Consider the following 16915-nt stretch of genomic DNA (forward strand, 5'->3'; position numbering starts at 1 on the left):
CTGCTTCTCCCTCTCCCACTCCCCCTGCTTGTGTTCCCTCTCTTGCTGTGTCTCTGTCAAATAAATAAATAAAATCTTAAAAAAAAACAAAACCAAGAACGTGTGTGTGAGGATGTGGGAAAAGGGAACCCTTGGGCACTGTCGGTGGGAATGTAAATTGGTACAGTCTCTATGAAGGGGGGGGTGCGTGGGGGGTGCGGTAGGTTGAGTGTCTGACTCTTGGTTTCGGCTCAGGTCATGATCTCAGGGTCATGGATGTCGAACCCAGTGTGGAGCCTAGTGTGGGGCTCCCTGCTCAGTTGGGAGTGTGCTTCTCTCGGTTGCTCTGCCTCTGCCCCTCCCCCTGCTCGAGTGCTCTCTCTCTAAAATAAATAATTAAATCTTTTAAAAAATAAAACTACCGTTTGACCCGACAATTCTCCTTCTCGATATTTATACAAAGGAAATGAAAACACTAACTCAAAAACGTACATACGCTCCCATTTTCATGGCAGCATTATTTACAATAGCCAAGGTATGGAAACTACCTAGGTGCCCACTGATTAATGAATGCACAAAAAGTGAGGTGGGTGTGCACGCGCGCGCGCACACACACCCACACACCCACACAGGAATATTATTCAGCCATAAAAAGGGACACCCTCCATCTGTGACAACACGGATGGACCTAGAAGAGACTACGCTAAGTGAAATAAGTCAGACAAGGAAAGACAAGCCCACTCCATTTCTCTTACGTGTGTCATCTAGAAACAGCAGAACAACAACAAAAGCTCCCAGAGAGCGACCGGGGGCGGCAGGGGCGGACGGCAGGGCAGGGCGGGACGGAGAGGGTCGGGGGGAGGGTCGGTCAAAGGCGCACGTTTCCAGCGATAACTACGTCTCGGGCACGGTGCCTACCGTCAGTAACACCGCTCTGTACGTCTGGAAGTGCCTGCAAGTTCTCACCGCAGGAAAAGCCCCGCAACCGCGTGAGGGCAGAGGTCACCGACCCCCGCGGCGATGCCGGCTCGACGGACGGAAACGGCCAATCGCCAAGGCGCTGCCCACCCAAACGAAGGCCATGTCGCAGCCTAATTCCACGCCCCACCTCTGAACGAACGCTTCCCTCCTCCCACGGTCGGCCGGCCTCGCGCACACGCTGCCCCCACCCTCCGTGCCCCGGGGGGCAGCCAGGCGCCGGGGCACAGTGCCCCCCACCGAGGCCACGAGCACGCGCGCAAGCAGCACCCGCCCGGCCCCCACCCGGTCCTGCTTCACCGAGACGAGACGCAAACGCGCGCCGGGCGCCGGGCCTGTCCGACTGCGGCCCCGCCAGCGTCGTGACTTCACGACGGGCAGTGGGCACCAAGGGGTCAGCCGCCCCGCGAAACAGCGCCCGGGCGGGCCGCCCTCAGCCCTCGCCCGCGGGGACGCCCCGTCGGCGGAGCGGCCCAGCGACGCCGAGGGGCCCCGGCTCCGCCCGCCACCCGGCGCCCCGGCCCGACCCACCTGCCTCGTCGGCGCCGTCCTCGCCCGGGTCCCCGCGGGCCCGCGCCAGGCCCCAGCCCAGCCGCGCCGCCACCAAGGCCGCGGCCTCGTCCACGCTCGGCCCGCTGCGGGCCGGGCGGCCTCGGGGCCGGCCGCCGCCGCCGCCGGAGCCCCCGCGCTGCGCCGCCGCCCCAGGCGACAGGAAGCGACCGAGCCGGTCCCGCTTCATGGCGGCGGCCGCGGCCACAGCCCGGCCCCGGCGCTCCGCCCCGCTCGGCCCCGCTCGGCCCGGCCCGGCCCTATTCGGCCCGCCTCGGCCCGGCCCGGCCCGGCCCGGCCCCGCTGTGTGCGCTGGACCCGGCCTCCGCGCCGGGTTACGTCCTGCGCGGCCCAGAGCCCCGCGCGTCCGCTCCGCTGGCCGGTGCGCGTCCGTCTCCGCCCGACGCCGCCGTCCGGCCCCGTTCGGCTCCCTGGGAGGGGGCGGGGCGAAGAGGGAGGGGCGGGGCGGCGAAGGGAAAGGCCAGGAGCGGGGGCAGGGGCGGCCCGGCAGGGCCCGGCGTTTGGCATGGCGCACACGTGGAGTGCGGGTGCTGGCTGTTACACTTACGCGCTCGCGGCTACTGCGTGAGACTACCCGAGAGCACCGCCGCCCCTGCCGCCTCGGGAGCCCGGCGCAAAGAGCGGCGGGGCCGGCGCCGCCGGAAGTACAGCCGCGCCGGCCCCGCCCCTTCCGGCGGTCCAGGGCTCGGGCGGCGCCGGCTCCAGCGCGGGCTGCGTTCCGGGCCCCGCGCCGCCTGTCCCGCCCTCGGCCGCCGGCGCCGCCGCTGCCGCCGCCACGGCCACGGCCTCCCGAGCCCGGCGCCATGGCCGCTGCGGCCGGGGACGGCGCGGTGAAGCCGCTGCAGTGCGCCATGAAGCTGGCCCACGGAGCCATCGAGCTGGACGCCGGCAACCGGCCCCGGGTGAGGCGACACGAAGCGGGGCGGGGGCGGCGGCCCGAGGCGCCCCCCGAGCGGCCGCCTGCCCGGGGGCGGGGGCGGGGCCGGGGCCGGGGCCGGGGGTGGGGGCGCCGTCCGGGACCCCGCCGGCGGCCCCGGGGGCGCGGGGCGCGGGCGTCGGCGTGACCTTGGACAGCTCCCCGCGCTCTGCGGGCCGGTCTGTGTGCGCGAAGCGGGGACCTGGAACCCGGGCTCGTCTGCAGGGTTCCCTGCGTGCTGCGTGTTTTCACGGGCAGACGCTGTAGCTTTAATCGGATTCCCCGAAGCGGCGGAACCCCGCGAGGGTCAACTGAGGCTCGTCCGCGATGCGTCTTTCCGGCACGCCTGTTGGGAGGGAATGCGGGCCGGGTGGCGTGGGCGTGAGTCCGGACGGTGGCAGCGGCTGGACTGCCCACGGACAGGGGAGGCCGCCTGTGCCCAGGAAAAGCCTCCTGCTTCCTCGGTGGGCTGCTCTCCCCAAGTCGGGTTTCTAGGGCCGCAGGTGCCCCACAGGTCAGAAATCCTTTCTGGAACCCATTTTATCCTTACCTCGGAGCTGGAGACCTAAAGGTTAATTTGACAACCGGGATGCGACAAGATGTCATGCGGCGGTTCCAAGTGCCTGGTGCTCTGGCTCGGAACCCTGCAGACCGTCAGACCCTGGAACGTGGCGATATTCTAGGACTCGAGATTGCGGCGTGCTCAGGGGGTTCTGGGATTTCCCAGAACCGAAGCCAGAAAGTGATTCTGAGATTTGCAACATCAGTCCCTCAGTAACCTCCTGGGAAAGTTGTGGTTTTTTCAAGCCACTGACGAAAGAGCCCCTGAGTCGCTCAGGAAGGAAACCTGTTGCAGAGTGAACTCCACAGCGACTGTTAGGACTGCTCCTCCTGGCGCACTGGAGAATCTGTTCTTCCTGTGCTGGGAACAGGCAGTGAGCGGAGGATGGGTGCCCAGCTGGGCACTGTTTTTCTTCAAGTCAAGGGAAGAGGGATACTATCTGTGCAGGACATCCCTGAGTACCTGGAGCAACTACCAGCTAACTATCTCAGGCTACATGTCTCAAACTCAAGAGATAAGCAAGCACCATTTCTGTTTCCCACAAGGGCATGAGGCAGGCGTGATGGAATTGTTTGCCATTACTGGACTGACCCCTGCCATTTCTCTTCCCTGGGCACAGGAGGCATATACAGAATACCTGAGGAGCATCCACTACATCTCCCAGGTGCTGCTGGAAGAAGTGGAAACCACCAAAGGTACGGCTCTCAGCCTCACCACTCCTCCTGCACTGAACAAATGATGGACAGCTTAGCCCTTGGTGGGTCTCAGGCCTGGGGGTGTCCTATGTCCTACCCATTAGTCGTTAGCAGAAGGTGAATGGGTGAACACTCAGCATGAGCTGTCGTAGTGTGATGTGGGAGCAGGAAGGGATGGGTGCTGTCAGGGGATGGAAATGGGATGGGGCATAACCAGAGACTGAACATCAAACCCCGGCCCAGAAAGGAGTGAGCTGCTGAAAAGTCAGGGGCTGGGGGCAACACTCCCAGCAGAGGGATGTGCAAAGGCCCTGAGGTGAGAGTGGATGCTGGGTACGGGGAAGAGTAGGTGCAGTTGGGGCAGTCATGGCCTTGGGTGGAACTGGGGTTGTTGTGGTGTAAGGGGAAGCTTGTAGAGGCTTTGTGGGAGAGAGGCCAGCATGGAAGCAGAGCCTCCAGGAGGCTCCCACAGTGAGGACAGCAGTGATAGGACCACTTGGAGATGGAAGGAGTGAAGGGCTTGGGGACGTTCTTTAAAGGTAGACCTTGGGGCTCCTGGGTGGCTCAGTCCATTGGGCGTCTGCCTTTGGCTCAGGTCAGGATCCAGGAGTCCCGGGATCGAGTCCCGCATCAGGCTCCCTGCTCAGCGGGGAGTCTGCTTCTCCCTCTGCCCTTCATCCCGCTCGTGCGCTCTCTCTCACACTCTCTCAAATAAATAAATAAAATCTTAAAAAAAAAAAAAGTAGACATCACAGATTTGCTGGGGGTGGGGGATGAGCCGCTGGTTGGCAGGATAGGGGGTGGAGACAGTGAGCCACTGTTTGGCGGGGCGGGGGGGGGTGGACAATGAACTGGGGGGAAACTGAGATGCAGAGGGCTGGTCCAGGGGGTGGCAGGAGCAGACTTGTGTGGGAAGAATAGAGAGCTCCATCATGAGCATGTTGTGCTTGAGGTGCTCAGCACCCTGGTGGATATGGGACCATGGTGGTTAGGGAGGGGTAGGGTCATCAGAATCAGAGCTGCCCCAGAGAGGCAGTGAGCTTAGCAGAGCTCTGGGCACTCCAAGATGGAGGCCTGGGAGGAGGGCACAGCAGAATGGAAGAGACAGACCCTGAGAGGTCGAGGAGCCCTCAGAGAAGGACTCGACATGAGGGTATTAGTGAGGGAGTTCCAGTGGGAGTCAGAGGGTTAAAACAGGATGCAGTGAGAGGCTGGCTGTAATGCGAGCATAGGTGGGTCAGGAACTACAGCTACTGGGGTCCAGCTCCTACAGTCCCTATCTGCTGACGGGAGTAATCCCCAGAGGAGGGAATGCAGAACAGAAGGCCCGGGGATGTGCCAGGGCTGGGGTCAAGCACAGCCAGAGGGCAGGAGAGAGGTGGTAAGGTTGTCTCTGTGAAATGGTCCATGGCCACAACAAGGCTCACCTTGAGGGGCTGTAAGTACAAGGAAAGCGCTTGCTGAGAAAAGGCCTGGTTAGGGAGGAAGGGGGCTCTGATGGTCCAGCAGGGATGACAGGTCAGATGCTGGGCTGGCCAAGCTCAGAGCCCACACAGCATCAGGAAGCAAACCCCCCGCAGATGATCAGAAATGATGAGGAGATGAGGTGACCTAGAGGTCAGAGATGAGGAGGGGGGCAGGGTGACCCAGGGTGAAGAGATGAGGAGGGGGATAGGCTAGCATAGGGGTCAGAGATGAGGAGAGGATGGGCTTGTCCTTGTTTTTATCTCAGCAAGAATCTGTTTAGCGATAAAGGTGATGGTGACCAGCTTTCTTGTCTCTTGATCCCCAGAAGGTGGAGACCCTGTGGCCCCAGACACCTCAAAGATGCTGAAACTGGCTGAGCAGTGTCTGGAGAGGGCCCAGTCAACAGCTGCCAAGCTTGGTGGGTCTCCAGCAGATTTCCCTAGGGCATTCCCCCACAAGTCTGCATCTCTGTGGGACACTGGACTCCATGCTGCCCCTTGCTTATGTACGTCTTGCAGGGAAAACGCACCTGAAGCCAGCCACGCCTGTGGCTGCTCCTGGTCCCTCATCTACCAGCCGACATCGTCGGGTGTACTCGGATGAAGGGGGGAGACTATCTCCGTTTCTGCCGCCCGAGATCTTCCAGAAGCTTCAGGCAGCAGAGTCACAAAGTTCTAAGAAGTAAGAAGGGGCCAAATGGAAGGTGGGCTGAGCCTGGGTTTAAAGTCCAGACAAAGGGAGCTAACCACAATGGTTTTAGTTAAAATGGGTCCGAGAATGGAAACAGCCTCGTGCTTGACAAAAACAAATGCAGATCCCTTTTGGACAGAAGCATGTGCACGAATCGCACACAGTCAGGTATAAGCAAGCATAGAAAGAAACCAGAAGCTTCAAGAGTAAGAGCAGAAACAGCCTGCAAGTATTCAGGTGGAATTAGCAGACGTTTCGCTAAACTGCCGTGCTCTCTACATTTACAGAAGTAAAAAGCAAGTTTGAAAATAATGCCAGGGGACAAAAAAAAAACATAAAATCTGACCCAGCAAATAAAGAACCAAGTAGAAACAAAAATATAATACCAAAATTGTTTTTAAAAACTAACTGAAAACAATAACGACAAATCATATCCTGCAGGGAGAGTCCACACATGCACACAAAAATGAGTGGTCGGTTTTTAACAGAGCAGACATAGTTGTGGAAAGAATGAGTGAATTGGTTAAAGGGTCAACAGACCCCCAGAATGACTCACAGAGGGGAGAGAAAAAAGAAAGTCTGAGAGAAAGATAGAAGATCTAACACAAGATTATTGGAGTTCCAGGAAAAGAAAAGGAAGAAAATGGGAGAGGCATTATTTGAAGAGCTAACAGGACATAAGTTTCTGGAACTGAGAAAAACGGTCAGATACAAGAATCCCCACTAGGACAGATAAGGCCTGGCTCCTCGTGGCCCTGGTGCTGCCAAGCCTCCAGGTCCACTGCCGCCCAGAGGTCCCAGGCCCTCACTTCTGCGTGTGCAGTTTGGGGGCAGGACCAGGCACAAGACCTCCATCCCAGGACAAATTTTCCCTCAGTTGGAGTCCTCACAACTGACCCTCTCCCACCGTGAAAGCATGAAGACCTGTGAGGCCAAAAGTCTCAGTGCGGGGTCGGGGGTAGCTTTTGGTGGCCATTTCTACCAAGTAGACAGGGTTCTCTATTTAATGGGTGGCAGACTCATCTAGTTGTTTGGCTCACATGAGTCCTTTAAAAAGTTTCATGTTGTTGCCAAACACGTATAACTGATCTGCAAAAAGTACGATGTCCAGCTTCTCTTGAAAGATCAGAGATCTTAGCAACGGCAGGTCCAGGTCAACAGGGCAGGGTCTCCAGTCCACCCCAGACCTCCTCCCTCCTTTTCATTTCCTGCCTGCCCCCACCACCACCTGCTCACCTTCTGGTCTCAGGGCACACTCAGGGAGGGTCTTCAGGTCACCAGAGCATTCCAGAGCTTCCTGGGGCCTGGACAGCAGCTCGTCACTATTTCCAGGGAGCTGACACCTCTGGAGGAGGCCTCTCTGCAGAATCAGAAGCTGAAGGCTGCCTACGAGGCACGGATGGCCCGTCTGGACCCCAGCCAGGCCATGCAGAAGACATCCCTGGTGAGTGGGTCTCCGGGAGGGTCTGGGTTGGTGGTGGAAGAGGAGTAGGCCTTATCTTCTCCTTCCTCTCCGAGACCCTGTCTCTGCAGCGGCAGATGATGGAGAACCTTGTGATCGCCAAAGCCCGGGAGGAGACAGTATCCTTTCCCTCCAATCCTGGTGTCCCGAGCTGAGCAAGAAGGGGGAGAGGTGGGAAGTGAAGGGCCGGAGTGGGGACAGAATTTGTCCAGCTTCAGAGAGGCATGACCTTGAGGGACGGCTCCTGCTCTGCCCGCGTCCGCACAGGCCCTCCTGTTCCTCCTAGCACCCACGGGCCCCTCTCCAACCGTCCAGTCGGCTAGGGCTTGCTTCGTTCCCTGAGCGAGCACCAGTCCTCAGGCCTGCTGCCTCCTGTGCCCCGCCTGGCCTGACCATACCCCCGGATGCCTGGGGACTCAGTGCAGGCGGGCGGGGGTGCCGCCCCACCAGACTCGGCCTTGACTCTGCCGCCCCAGCTGCAGAGGAAGATGGAGGAGCGCCGGCTGCGGCTCCAGGAGGCAGCCAACAGGTGCGTCTCCTCCCGTTGGTTTGGGGACAGCCGAGAGGACTGGTGGGGACTTCCACACCCACCCCCCGGCCCTAAGGTGCCCCACTTCGTCTTTCACCCCAGGAGGTTCTGCAGTCAAGTTGCCCTGAGCCCAGAGGAGCAGGAGCAGCGGGCCCTCTATGCCGCCATCCTCGAGTACGAGCAAGACCACGTGAGTGCCGGGAGCTGTGACTGGGGCTGTCATGGCTTGCTGTTCCCAGGGCCCGTTGGTGTTGGGTCTTCCTATGCCCCAGGGAGGGCATGGACAGTGTGGTGCTGGTCTTCCGGGGTGCAGCCTTGGCGAGGGGGCACGCAGGGACCTGGCCATGCTCTCCAAAGAAGTCCCCTGCCTTGCAGGACTGGCCGAAGCACTGGAGGGCCCAGCTCAAGAAGAGCCCAGGGGACCTGTCGCTAGTGACCAGCCTGGTCTCCCACCTGCTCAGGTACCAGGGCCTTCCACCCCCGCTACCTCCTGGTTGGCCCTGAAGGCAGGCAGACAAAAGCACCAGAAAGGAAAGGGACAGAGGGGAGATCGGGGGTGACTGTACGGGGCGCCCGCAGGCTCCCTCGGAAGGGCTGGGGTTGCAGACGTCCCATCCGGCCACCCTCGTGGTCTTTTCAGCAGCCGCCTTCTGCCTTCTCAGGGGGGTGGGTCAGACTCTACCTGCCACAGTTACTCACAAGGAAACTGCAAGCGTCACTCCTCCGAAATGTGTCCGGTGGGGCCCCGTGGTGGGCAGGTGGACGGCAGGTGAGGGCGTGGCCTCAGCACTACACCCCCACACCTCTTCTGTGCTCGCAGCATTCCCAACCACCCCATCTCGCAGCTCCTGAAGAAGCTCCAGTGTGCAGTGTACCGGGCGCTGTACCCCGTCGTGAGCAGGGCTGCTGTTGGTGCTGCCTCTGCCCCCGGCTGCCGTTCCTTGCCCCCGGACGCCGACGGGCTGCTGGCTCCGGGAAGCCGGCGGCTCCGGCCCTCGCAGAGCCTCTACTGCATGCTCTCCCCGGCGGAGCCCAGCCTGGCCCCACGGCCCCCAGACGGCCCTCAGGCCGGCCCCCCAGACAGAGGGCCAGACAGCAGCCCTGCCAGGCCCCCCTCACCCCTGGCACACAGCTTGACCGGTGTGCAGAGCAAAGACAGCTCCTTTGAAGACCTCGAACACTTCTTGGCTACTTCTGAGGGGTGGGGCCGGGGGCGTGGGAGGCCGCCTGAGCCCCAAACAACGGGGGTGAAGGAGGAGCCGCTGCTGGAGCAGCTGAAGAGCACTGTGAAGGACATACACAACGCCATCGGTGAGGGCCAGCGTGCCCGCAGGACGGGGGGGGCGGGGGGAGCTGCTCCACCTCTGAAGCCTGTGCCCCTCAGAAGGCTTTTCACAGGCCGAGGATGGGCCCTGGGGAGGACAGGCTTTCCTCTGGTTGGCGGCCAGCCACGCTGGATCTGCAGAGCCGTCCCTGTCCGCCCTTCTCTGGGGCAAACCCCGTGTTCAGCAGACAGGAAGGCACCCTGCTCCGAGAGCAGCTGGAACCAGCTGTGGGCCCGAGCTCTCCCCAGTCCCGAGTTGTCTGCTCCCTGGGCTGCACTGGGAGGGTTTGGGGAAGGGTCTGCTGTCAGATCCTCTGCCCGCCAGGTGGTCCTAGCCCTCAGGGTTGGACTCGGGTCATTCTAAAGCAAGGACCATCAGGTGTGTGCGGCCTGGTGGTGACAATTTTGAGATTTTTTCCATCTTGAGAGTAGCGTGTGGATTCCCTAGGGGTCGGCGTCTAGGGTGGCTGGTGACTCCCAAGTCCCTTCCAAGGAGGAAGGCTTTCAGGGTTTCCTAAAAACCAGTGAGGGAGTCTCAACAGGCGGCTTGGAATGCCTTTAAGGTCACCTGGATGGGTCTCCCATCTCTCTGGGTCTCAGGTCTTGTTCTAAATATGCTTCTGAAGTTCTTCAGGTTCCTGCAGTTTGGAGTACAAACCCCTTCAGAGAGAGGCTGTCCTTTGCCTTCCTCAGCCTGTCTTCTTAGTTCCTCGGGGGAGCGGGGCATGCTTCTGTGAGCTCCTGGGTGCTCTGCCCCCGACTCCGTGGACACAGAAGTGGGAAGCTTGAGGGGAGTGGAGGGAGGCTCAGGCAGACCCCCACCCCACCGAGCCGGAACACCGTGGCGCTGTCCACACGGGGGGTGGGAGAGGAGGGGGTGGCTGTGGGGCCCACTTGGGCACCCCAGGCTGGCTGGGGATGACCTCCAGGGGCTGCCAGCCTGGGGCTGGAGGGCCCAGCCGTCCCCACAGCGCCATTGTGCCGGCTCTGCTCCCGGCAGACAGGCTGCTCTCGCTGACCCTCCTGGCTTTCGAAGGCCTGAACGTGGCCGCCTCCAAGGACCGGTGTCTGGCCTGCATCGAGGAGCCCTTCTTCTCTCCACTATGGCCCCTGCTGCTGGCACTCTACAGGTACGCTCCCAGTTCCAGTCCCCACGGATGGCCCCCGGGGCACCCTTCCAGTTGGTGCCTCACTCTCAGGCCATCCTCAGATGCCTCACCCACGCCCCTGTGACTCGGGGTGTAGCTAGCTTTACCTAGCCCTGCCTCCGTCCCTGGGGCAGAGCCCCTGGGCAGCTGAACCTGGCCTCTCTCTGCCCCAGGAGTGTGCACCGCCTCCGGGAGGCCGCCCTGAGCAGGAGCATGGAGCTCTACAGGAGTGCACCCCCAGCCGCCATAGGCATTCCCAGGAAGCTCCTCCCCCGGGACCTGGAGGCCACGGGAGCTGGTCCCTACCCCTACTGTGCTGCAGCCCAAGAGCTGGGCTTGCTGGTCCTGGAGAGCTGCCCCCAGAAGAAGCTGGAGTGCATCGGTGAGGGGTTGCAGTTTGGGAGGACAGAAGGGGGAACATGCTCAGATACGGTTCCATCCTACAGGTGACCTGGAGTCTCTGTTTGCCCTGAGCTGCAGACCCTCCTCCCGTCAAGTGGGGGTGTGTCTCACGGGCCATAAGCGGTGTGAGGGCACGATCGGGAGGGAGCTTCTCAGGGTGGGTGCCTGAGACTTGCTGTGGCCTCGGGGCTGTCCTGGGACTGGCTCCGCTCAGCCCTCTCTTGAAGTCACTTCTGTGCCACAGTGCGGGTCCTGCGGGTCATCTGTGCCTGTGCCGAGGATTACTACCAGGCCCAGGAGGCTGCCCCTGAGACCAGACCCCCAGTGGGTGCCGCAGCCATGTGAGTCCCCAAAACAGACTGGGATGGGCACTGCGCGTGTGGGGGACTGCCTGTAGAGGCCAGAGAGCCCTCCTGTCCTGCCCCAAGCAGCGGGACTGCAGTTTCTGCCTGGATTCTGGGCCCCTGGGCCCCAGAATCCCGCTGCTACAGTGAGCTTTGCAAAGCTCATCGTCCAGCAGAGTACCCATGTCCACCAGGGGCTTGGGCTCCAGCCCCCGTGAACGATGCATTCCCGCCCCCCTGGGCAGGACTTCTTAGGAGTTCGGGAACACCTGACTAATCTGGTGAAATTTAGGGTTGCTTGTCCCAACAGCATGTGCTTGGTCCCTCAGTTGCACACTTTGGGGGAAAAGCCCCAGCCTCAGTGAAGAGCTTGCTCCCTGTGCTGAGCCCCCACACCTGGGGTTCCTGTATCATCCCTGCCCCCACTATCCTGAGGTGAGGCAGGGGGTCTTCTCTACCTGGATCTGCGATGCCTGGTTCTATCTGTCTTATCTGAATCCTCCTGGGGCCAGCAGCCTCTTGCCCTGGCCCCCATTTGGGGCTCCCAGCTCCTCAGCACCTGCAGGGGCTCTTTCTGTTGCCACCCTGCCCCAGGGACCAGTGTTATAACAAAGGCACCTGTCATTTGAACCTGGCGGGTGGGCTTTAGCACCTACTACACCCAAGGGCCTGGAGGTAATGGGCAGGTAGAAGCTAGAGTTGAGCATGAGATCAGCAAGCAAGAGCTCCACCCAAGGAGAAAGAGACAGATGGTTGGTGGTCATACTCAAGCCATAGTTTTTGCTTGATGCCCTTCCCAGAGACCACCAACCCGTGGGCCCCGTGGGCCAGGGTTCTGCGTGCCCTGCAGGGCCTCCGTTGGCACCTTTTTAGCTCCCCTAGATGCCTCTTGTGGGGGATCTCAGGTGCCTGGCTCCGATCCCGGGTGTCAGCAGGCTGCCTGGACGTGGGCCATCCCCTCCATTATCCTGCTCCCCAGGTGTGGGCAGCCTTGTGGGGCAGCCCCACACGTGCACCGGGGGGGCATCGCCTCGCCCAGCCGTGGGCTCCGGAGCACAGGGTTCCCATTCAGGGATGGCCTTGCTGCCTGTAGGGACTGCCCTGCGTCCACTCCCAACTCCCCCACGCAGGTGGGCAGGAGGGGCGCAGGGAGAGCAGCTGGTCAGCCCTGGACCACTCCACAGGCCGAGCTGGGGGGGCTGCAGGGTTTGGGGGATTGAGCAACCATACTGGGCCCCGGAGCCTACCGGCCAGCCGTGCCTCTGCCCAACAGCGGTGCCGACGACCTGCTGCCCATCTTGTCCTTTGTGGTGCTGAGAAGCGGTCTCCCCCAGTTGGTGTCAGAGTGTGCAGCCCTGGAGGAGTTCATCCATGAGGGGTAGGAGCCCCCGGCTAGAGTCAGGCCAGCATGGTGCACTGAGCAGGTGCTCCCAGGTCGGGGGTCCACCTGCGCACATGGCCCATGGTCCCCTCTGCCAGTCCCTTCCTACTTCCCCTTGCTCAGCATACTGCTTGGACAGGACCTGGGTGGGGGGGCCATCCCTTGAGCAGCATCTGCCTGGGGAGTGGGCTATCCTCTAGCCCAGCCTCCCTGACAGACCCCTGTGGGACCTCAGCATCCAGGTCCTGCCCCATGAGGGCAGACACCCCTTCCAAAGTGCTGGGGGCCTCCTTGCATCCCCTGGAGGTGACAGATGCTGCCTGGGCCCATCTCTCCACAGGTACCTGATTGGAGAGGAGGGTTACTGCCTGACGTCACTACAGAGTGCCCTGAACTACGTGGAGCTACTGCCCCGGGGGGCCCTGGGCAAGTAGAGGAGGACAGGACCTGCCGAGGACCGTCCAGGAGTCACCTGCTGGGGGGAGGGGGGCACTAGGCCAGCTGTGGTGGGGCTGTGTAGCTCTCACACTTGCCCTAACCTGACATCTGGCCCAGGGACTTGAGACACCGCTGTTCCTCAGAGGCACCAGCTCCTAGGAAGTAGGCCCATCTCTTTCTTGTCTCAGCCTGAGAGGCTCTGTGCACGAACATCAGAGCTGTGGACTCCCCTTGGGGCCGGTACACATGGTCCTCAGCCCCAGCAACTCAGCGGTAGGGAGGGCGCCTTGGGCCTGGCAGAGGGCAGGTCTGGTTTCTCTCCCTTCCCATCCCTGTGACAGTCAGCTTCCAGCACCAGTGGCTTGTTAGTCAAGAAGAGGGCCTGGCCCCATACCCTGCCTCCCACCCAAGGGCTGGGGCCTAGGTGGTCTGAAACTGTGCTGTTTACTTATTGGGCATTGATCACTCCATTCTCCTCTGGAGCCCAGGCACCCCCAGGGCACCCACCCGTGTCTGGGGCCTCTGAGCCACCCCGGCCCTTGGCACGGTACGAATTGGACCCCTGGCCACTTCCCATCCCCGCATGTCCCCTTCTGGGTCAGCGTGAACCCAAGGGTCAGTGCCTGCCTGCAGCCCAGTGCCCACTCTGACTGTTACATGCCCTGGGCAGCCACTGACACAGCCAAAAATAAAGAGGTCACTGATATCTCACGCTGCACGGCTCGCGTGCTCGCCATTCCACTGGCCGTGCGGAGGCCTGAGTAGCACAACCCCTCCCCTGTGGACCAGCAAGAGCCAGACTGTCCCAGAGACCACCTCCCAGACCCTCTGGGGCAGGACATGCTCCGCGGGGCTGAGTGGGTTGGGCAGGACCTGGGACTGGACCTCTTGGCCTGCAGGGTCTCGGGAAGCACCTTCATTCTCCAGGTGGGAAACACACATAGGTGTCCTGAGCTGTGATCTGTGTCGCCCCTAAAGAGGAGAAAGCAAGCAGCATCTGCCAGGGAAGGAGGGACCCCTGGCAGACCTGAGTTACCCCCGAGGCAGGTGGTTTGGGCCCAGCCACCCCAGGGGCCAGTTACGGGAGCAGTGTGCAGGTGCCCCGGGGAAAGGCTCTGCGGAGACGGCAACAGCAGTTGGTGTTTATTGGGTGCTTTGCAGGTCTGTCTTCCGAGGACTTCCATGAGGAACTGAGGCAGGAGCAGGGGAAGCACCTTCGCTAGGCTACGTCTCATGATGGCAGAACTGGGTTTGAGCCCAGCAAGCCAACTCAAGAGGCCAACGGGCACCTGCAGTCCAGACCCCACAGTTGGGTGCTGGGCCCAGTGGGCTGGGGCAGGCCAACCCGAATCCCTGGGACAGCTGTTGTCTCTGGAGCTTTTGTGGCCTGTGGTCTTCTGCCTGTCAGTGCTCCCAGAGCAGACAAGCCAGCACCCGCCCAACACCTTGCCTTTGTCTCCCCACCCTTGGCCCCCCTAACATTCTGCTTATGCTCTTGTAAGTGTAGAGTTCTGAGTAACCCAGACCTGGATGAGCACACCAGCCACCATGGAGCCTCGGGAAGAAGAGGTAACATCCCATGGTTCAGTCCTTGGCATTGACGTCTCAAGGATAGGATTTTAAAGGCCGCTGCATAAAGCAGATGGAGGATGAAGATGTGTCTTCAGCTAAGCCTGATAGTGGAAGTACCTGTTGGCTTGGCGCTGGGGACCACACCTCTGGGGATGGGCCCCATATGGGGGGCTGTCTCCTTGGCACCCTGTTCCAGGCGCTGCAGTCGGACAGGCTGAGCCCATGACTCTGAGCCCATGGTTCCTCCATAAAATGAATGAATAATCCACTCTTCCCACTGGAAATCCTGCAGATCAACAAGAAAAAGGCAGCAGTCCCAAAGAGAAAAATAGCAAAGGCTATGAACAGATTGTCTACAGAAGAGGAAGGTTTTTTTTGTTTGTAGATGTATTTATTTATTAGAGAGAGAGCATGCACGAGCAGGGAGGGGGGAGAGGGAGAATCTCAAGCAGAGCAGGGAGTCCGACACAGGGCTCAATCTCATAAACCTGAGACCATGATCTGAGCCAAAATCCAGAGTCAGACAGTTAACCAACTGTACCAGCCAGGCACCTCCAGAGGAGAAAGTTTTAAAAAGCTAATTAGCACAAGAAGTGTTCAAAACTTTAAAAATCAAGAAATGCAAATTAACACAGTAACAAGGTAGAATTCATGTGCACCATACTGGTAAAATCCAAAAGCTAGGCAAAGCTGAGCATGGTGGTGTGCAGAAGCTGGAAACCATACACGGGGGCGGGGGGAGGGTTGCAGCAGATTCAAGAACTAGCTGCAGTCCTGGGCCAGCGCAAATGCCAAATGACCCTCCGACCTTACGACCAGGTCATGAGAGGACATGTACACAGATGGAGTCAGGCAATGTGGCATCCATCCCCGGGAGGGTTGAAGCGGAATGTGGTGAATGCACGTAGTCCCACATCGATTGCTGTGTAACCAACCACCCCACCTCACCGGCTTAAACACAACAGCAGTCGTTTACTTTGCTCAGGAATCTTCCATTCGGGCAGGGTTCCTTGGGGACAGCCCATCTCCGCACCCCCAGCATCAGCTAGGTCAGCTTCCAGGCTGGGTGACCCAATGTCAGGGATTGGAATCATCTAGAGCTTTGTCCACGCGTCTGCAGTGGATGCTTGTCAGCTAGGACCTCAGTCAGGACTCACAACCACATTCTCAGAACCATGTGAGGCCTGCGTTAGTTTCCTCTGGCCACCATAAACAATGCCACAAACTGAGTCAAGTAAAAAACTAGAAATGTACTGAAGTTCTGCAGGCTAGAATCTGAATTCAGGATGCTGATGGGACTATACTCCCTCAAAGTACTAGAGCAGAATCCTTACTTGCCTCATCCAGCTTCCTGCTCCTACAATCCTTGGCTGGTAGCTGTAAGTAGAGCCCCAGTCTCTGTCTCCATCACCATAGGCTTTCTCCCCTACATGCTGTGCCTAAACTTCTCTCTTAACAACATCAGTCGTATTGGATTTAGGGCCCATCCTAATTCAGCATGACTTCATCCTAACTTGATTATATCTGCAAAGAACGTGTTTCCAAATAAGCTCACATTCCCAGGTTCTAGGTGGACACGGATCTGGGGGGACATTATTCAGCTCAGTGCAAGTTCTCTCCATGTGGCCACGGGCTCCCCCACAACATGATGGCTAGACTCCAAGAGCAAACAACTCAAGACAACAAGGTGTTTTAATGACTTAACCTGGGAAGCCAAACAATGTCACCTCCATTCTGTGGGTGCAAGTAGGTGCAAAGACCCGCCCAGTTTCAAGTGTCATACTGAGAAGAGCCACACGTGCCCTAGATTAGCAAGCAACGGCTGAGAGCAGTTGCCTGGAGTCACACACGGCAACAGGACTTGAGTGCGGAATCAAAGCAACAGAACCCCATCTACTTCCAGTTGAAGACGCAATCGTGCACGCTGTGGCAGGCTCTGCACCGAGGCTGCGGATTCCCCACACCGCAACAGTTGTCTTAGGGTTGCGGGCTATGACCATGGATGGATGCAATTCAGAGGCCTCGCATCTGAAGACCACGATGAATTCAGTGGTGAAACCGAAGGGAGTGGTTAAGCTCCACCCTTCCGCACAGAGGCCGGAGAAGACCAGAAGTTAACTGTCTCCTCACGGCTGGTGTGGCCCTAGAGCTGGGTTCAGTGCATCGTAAGCGAAACGCCTCTATGTTGAGTGGTGGCCAGCAAAATGTCTCAAGGAGATCCCCAGCTTGGTTCCAGTATTCCTCTAAAAGTCCCATTTGAAGTATGTGAAGACGCACCTGCAGGGTACTGCCAGGTGAAGGCTCTTATTAAGAGAAAGATCTTCCCAGGCAGGTCCCATCTCAGCAAAGTGGTCTGGAGAGGTGAGGGGCCCAGAAATCAAGGGGCAGAGCCTGCCCAGGGAGGAAGGTCTACAGAAGACCTTCCTCGCATGGAGCTGGGCCCCCAAGGGCTAAATCT

General features: G+C 59.8%; 2 protein-coding genes across 7 annotated transcripts in view; one reads left to right on the forward strand and one right to left on the reverse strand.

Moving 5' to 3' along the window:
• Positions 1-7118, reverse strand: part of ZNF276 (zinc finger protein 276) — a 23200-nt gene extending 16082 nt beyond the window's left edge. The window contains exon 1 of one of the 3 annotated variants that reach the window (XM_064581902.1): positions 7094-7118. Coding sequence is in view for 1 of the 3 variants with exons in the window: in XM_045890524.3 (XP_045746480.1) it covers positions 1489-1696 (208 nt within the window). In the remaining 2 variants the exon portion in view is untranslated. Of the gene's footprint in view, positions 1-1488; positions 2048-2074; positions 2195-7093 lie in introns of those variants that run through there. The other 2 variants (XM_045890525.3, XM_045890524.3) reach the window with 2 other exon arrangements.
• Positions 2192-13596, forward strand: VPS9D1 (VPS9 domain containing 1). Of its 4 annotated transcripts, XM_045890527.3 has the most exons (15): positions 2193-2429; positions 3625-3700; positions 5493-5585; positions 5686-5848; positions 7190-7301; positions 7376-7438; positions 7796-7848; positions 7951-8038; positions 8224-8309; positions 8669-9159; positions 10173-10302; positions 10494-10702; positions 10967-11063; positions 12340-12444; positions 12788-13596. In XM_045890527.3, exons 1-15 carry the CDS (start codon positions 2331-2333, stop codon positions 12879-12881), a joined length of 1959 nt encoding a protein of 652 aa, XP_045746483.2. In that variant the 5' UTR covers positions 2193-2330; the 3' UTR covers positions 12882-13596. The 4 variants fall into 4 exon arrangements, with proteins under 4 accessions (XP_064437971.1, XP_045746483.2, XP_064437970.1 ...); XM_064581901.1 differs by lacking the exon at positions 5493-5585 and having other exon boundaries at positions 2192-2429; XM_045890526.3 differs by lacking the exon at positions 2193-2429 and having other exon boundaries at positions 2577-3700.
• Positions 13597-16915: the final 3319 nt, after the last annotated feature.

Source organism: Mirounga angustirostris, unplaced genomic scaffold, assembly GCF_029215605.1.
Source record: "Mirounga angustirostris isolate CCGP_5_RB_7025 unplaced genomic scaffold, mMirAng1.0.hap1 SCAF_16, whole genome shotgun sequence".
Classification (NCBI taxonomy): Eukaryota; Metazoa; Chordata; class Mammalia; order Carnivora; family Phocidae; genus Mirounga; species Mirounga angustirostris.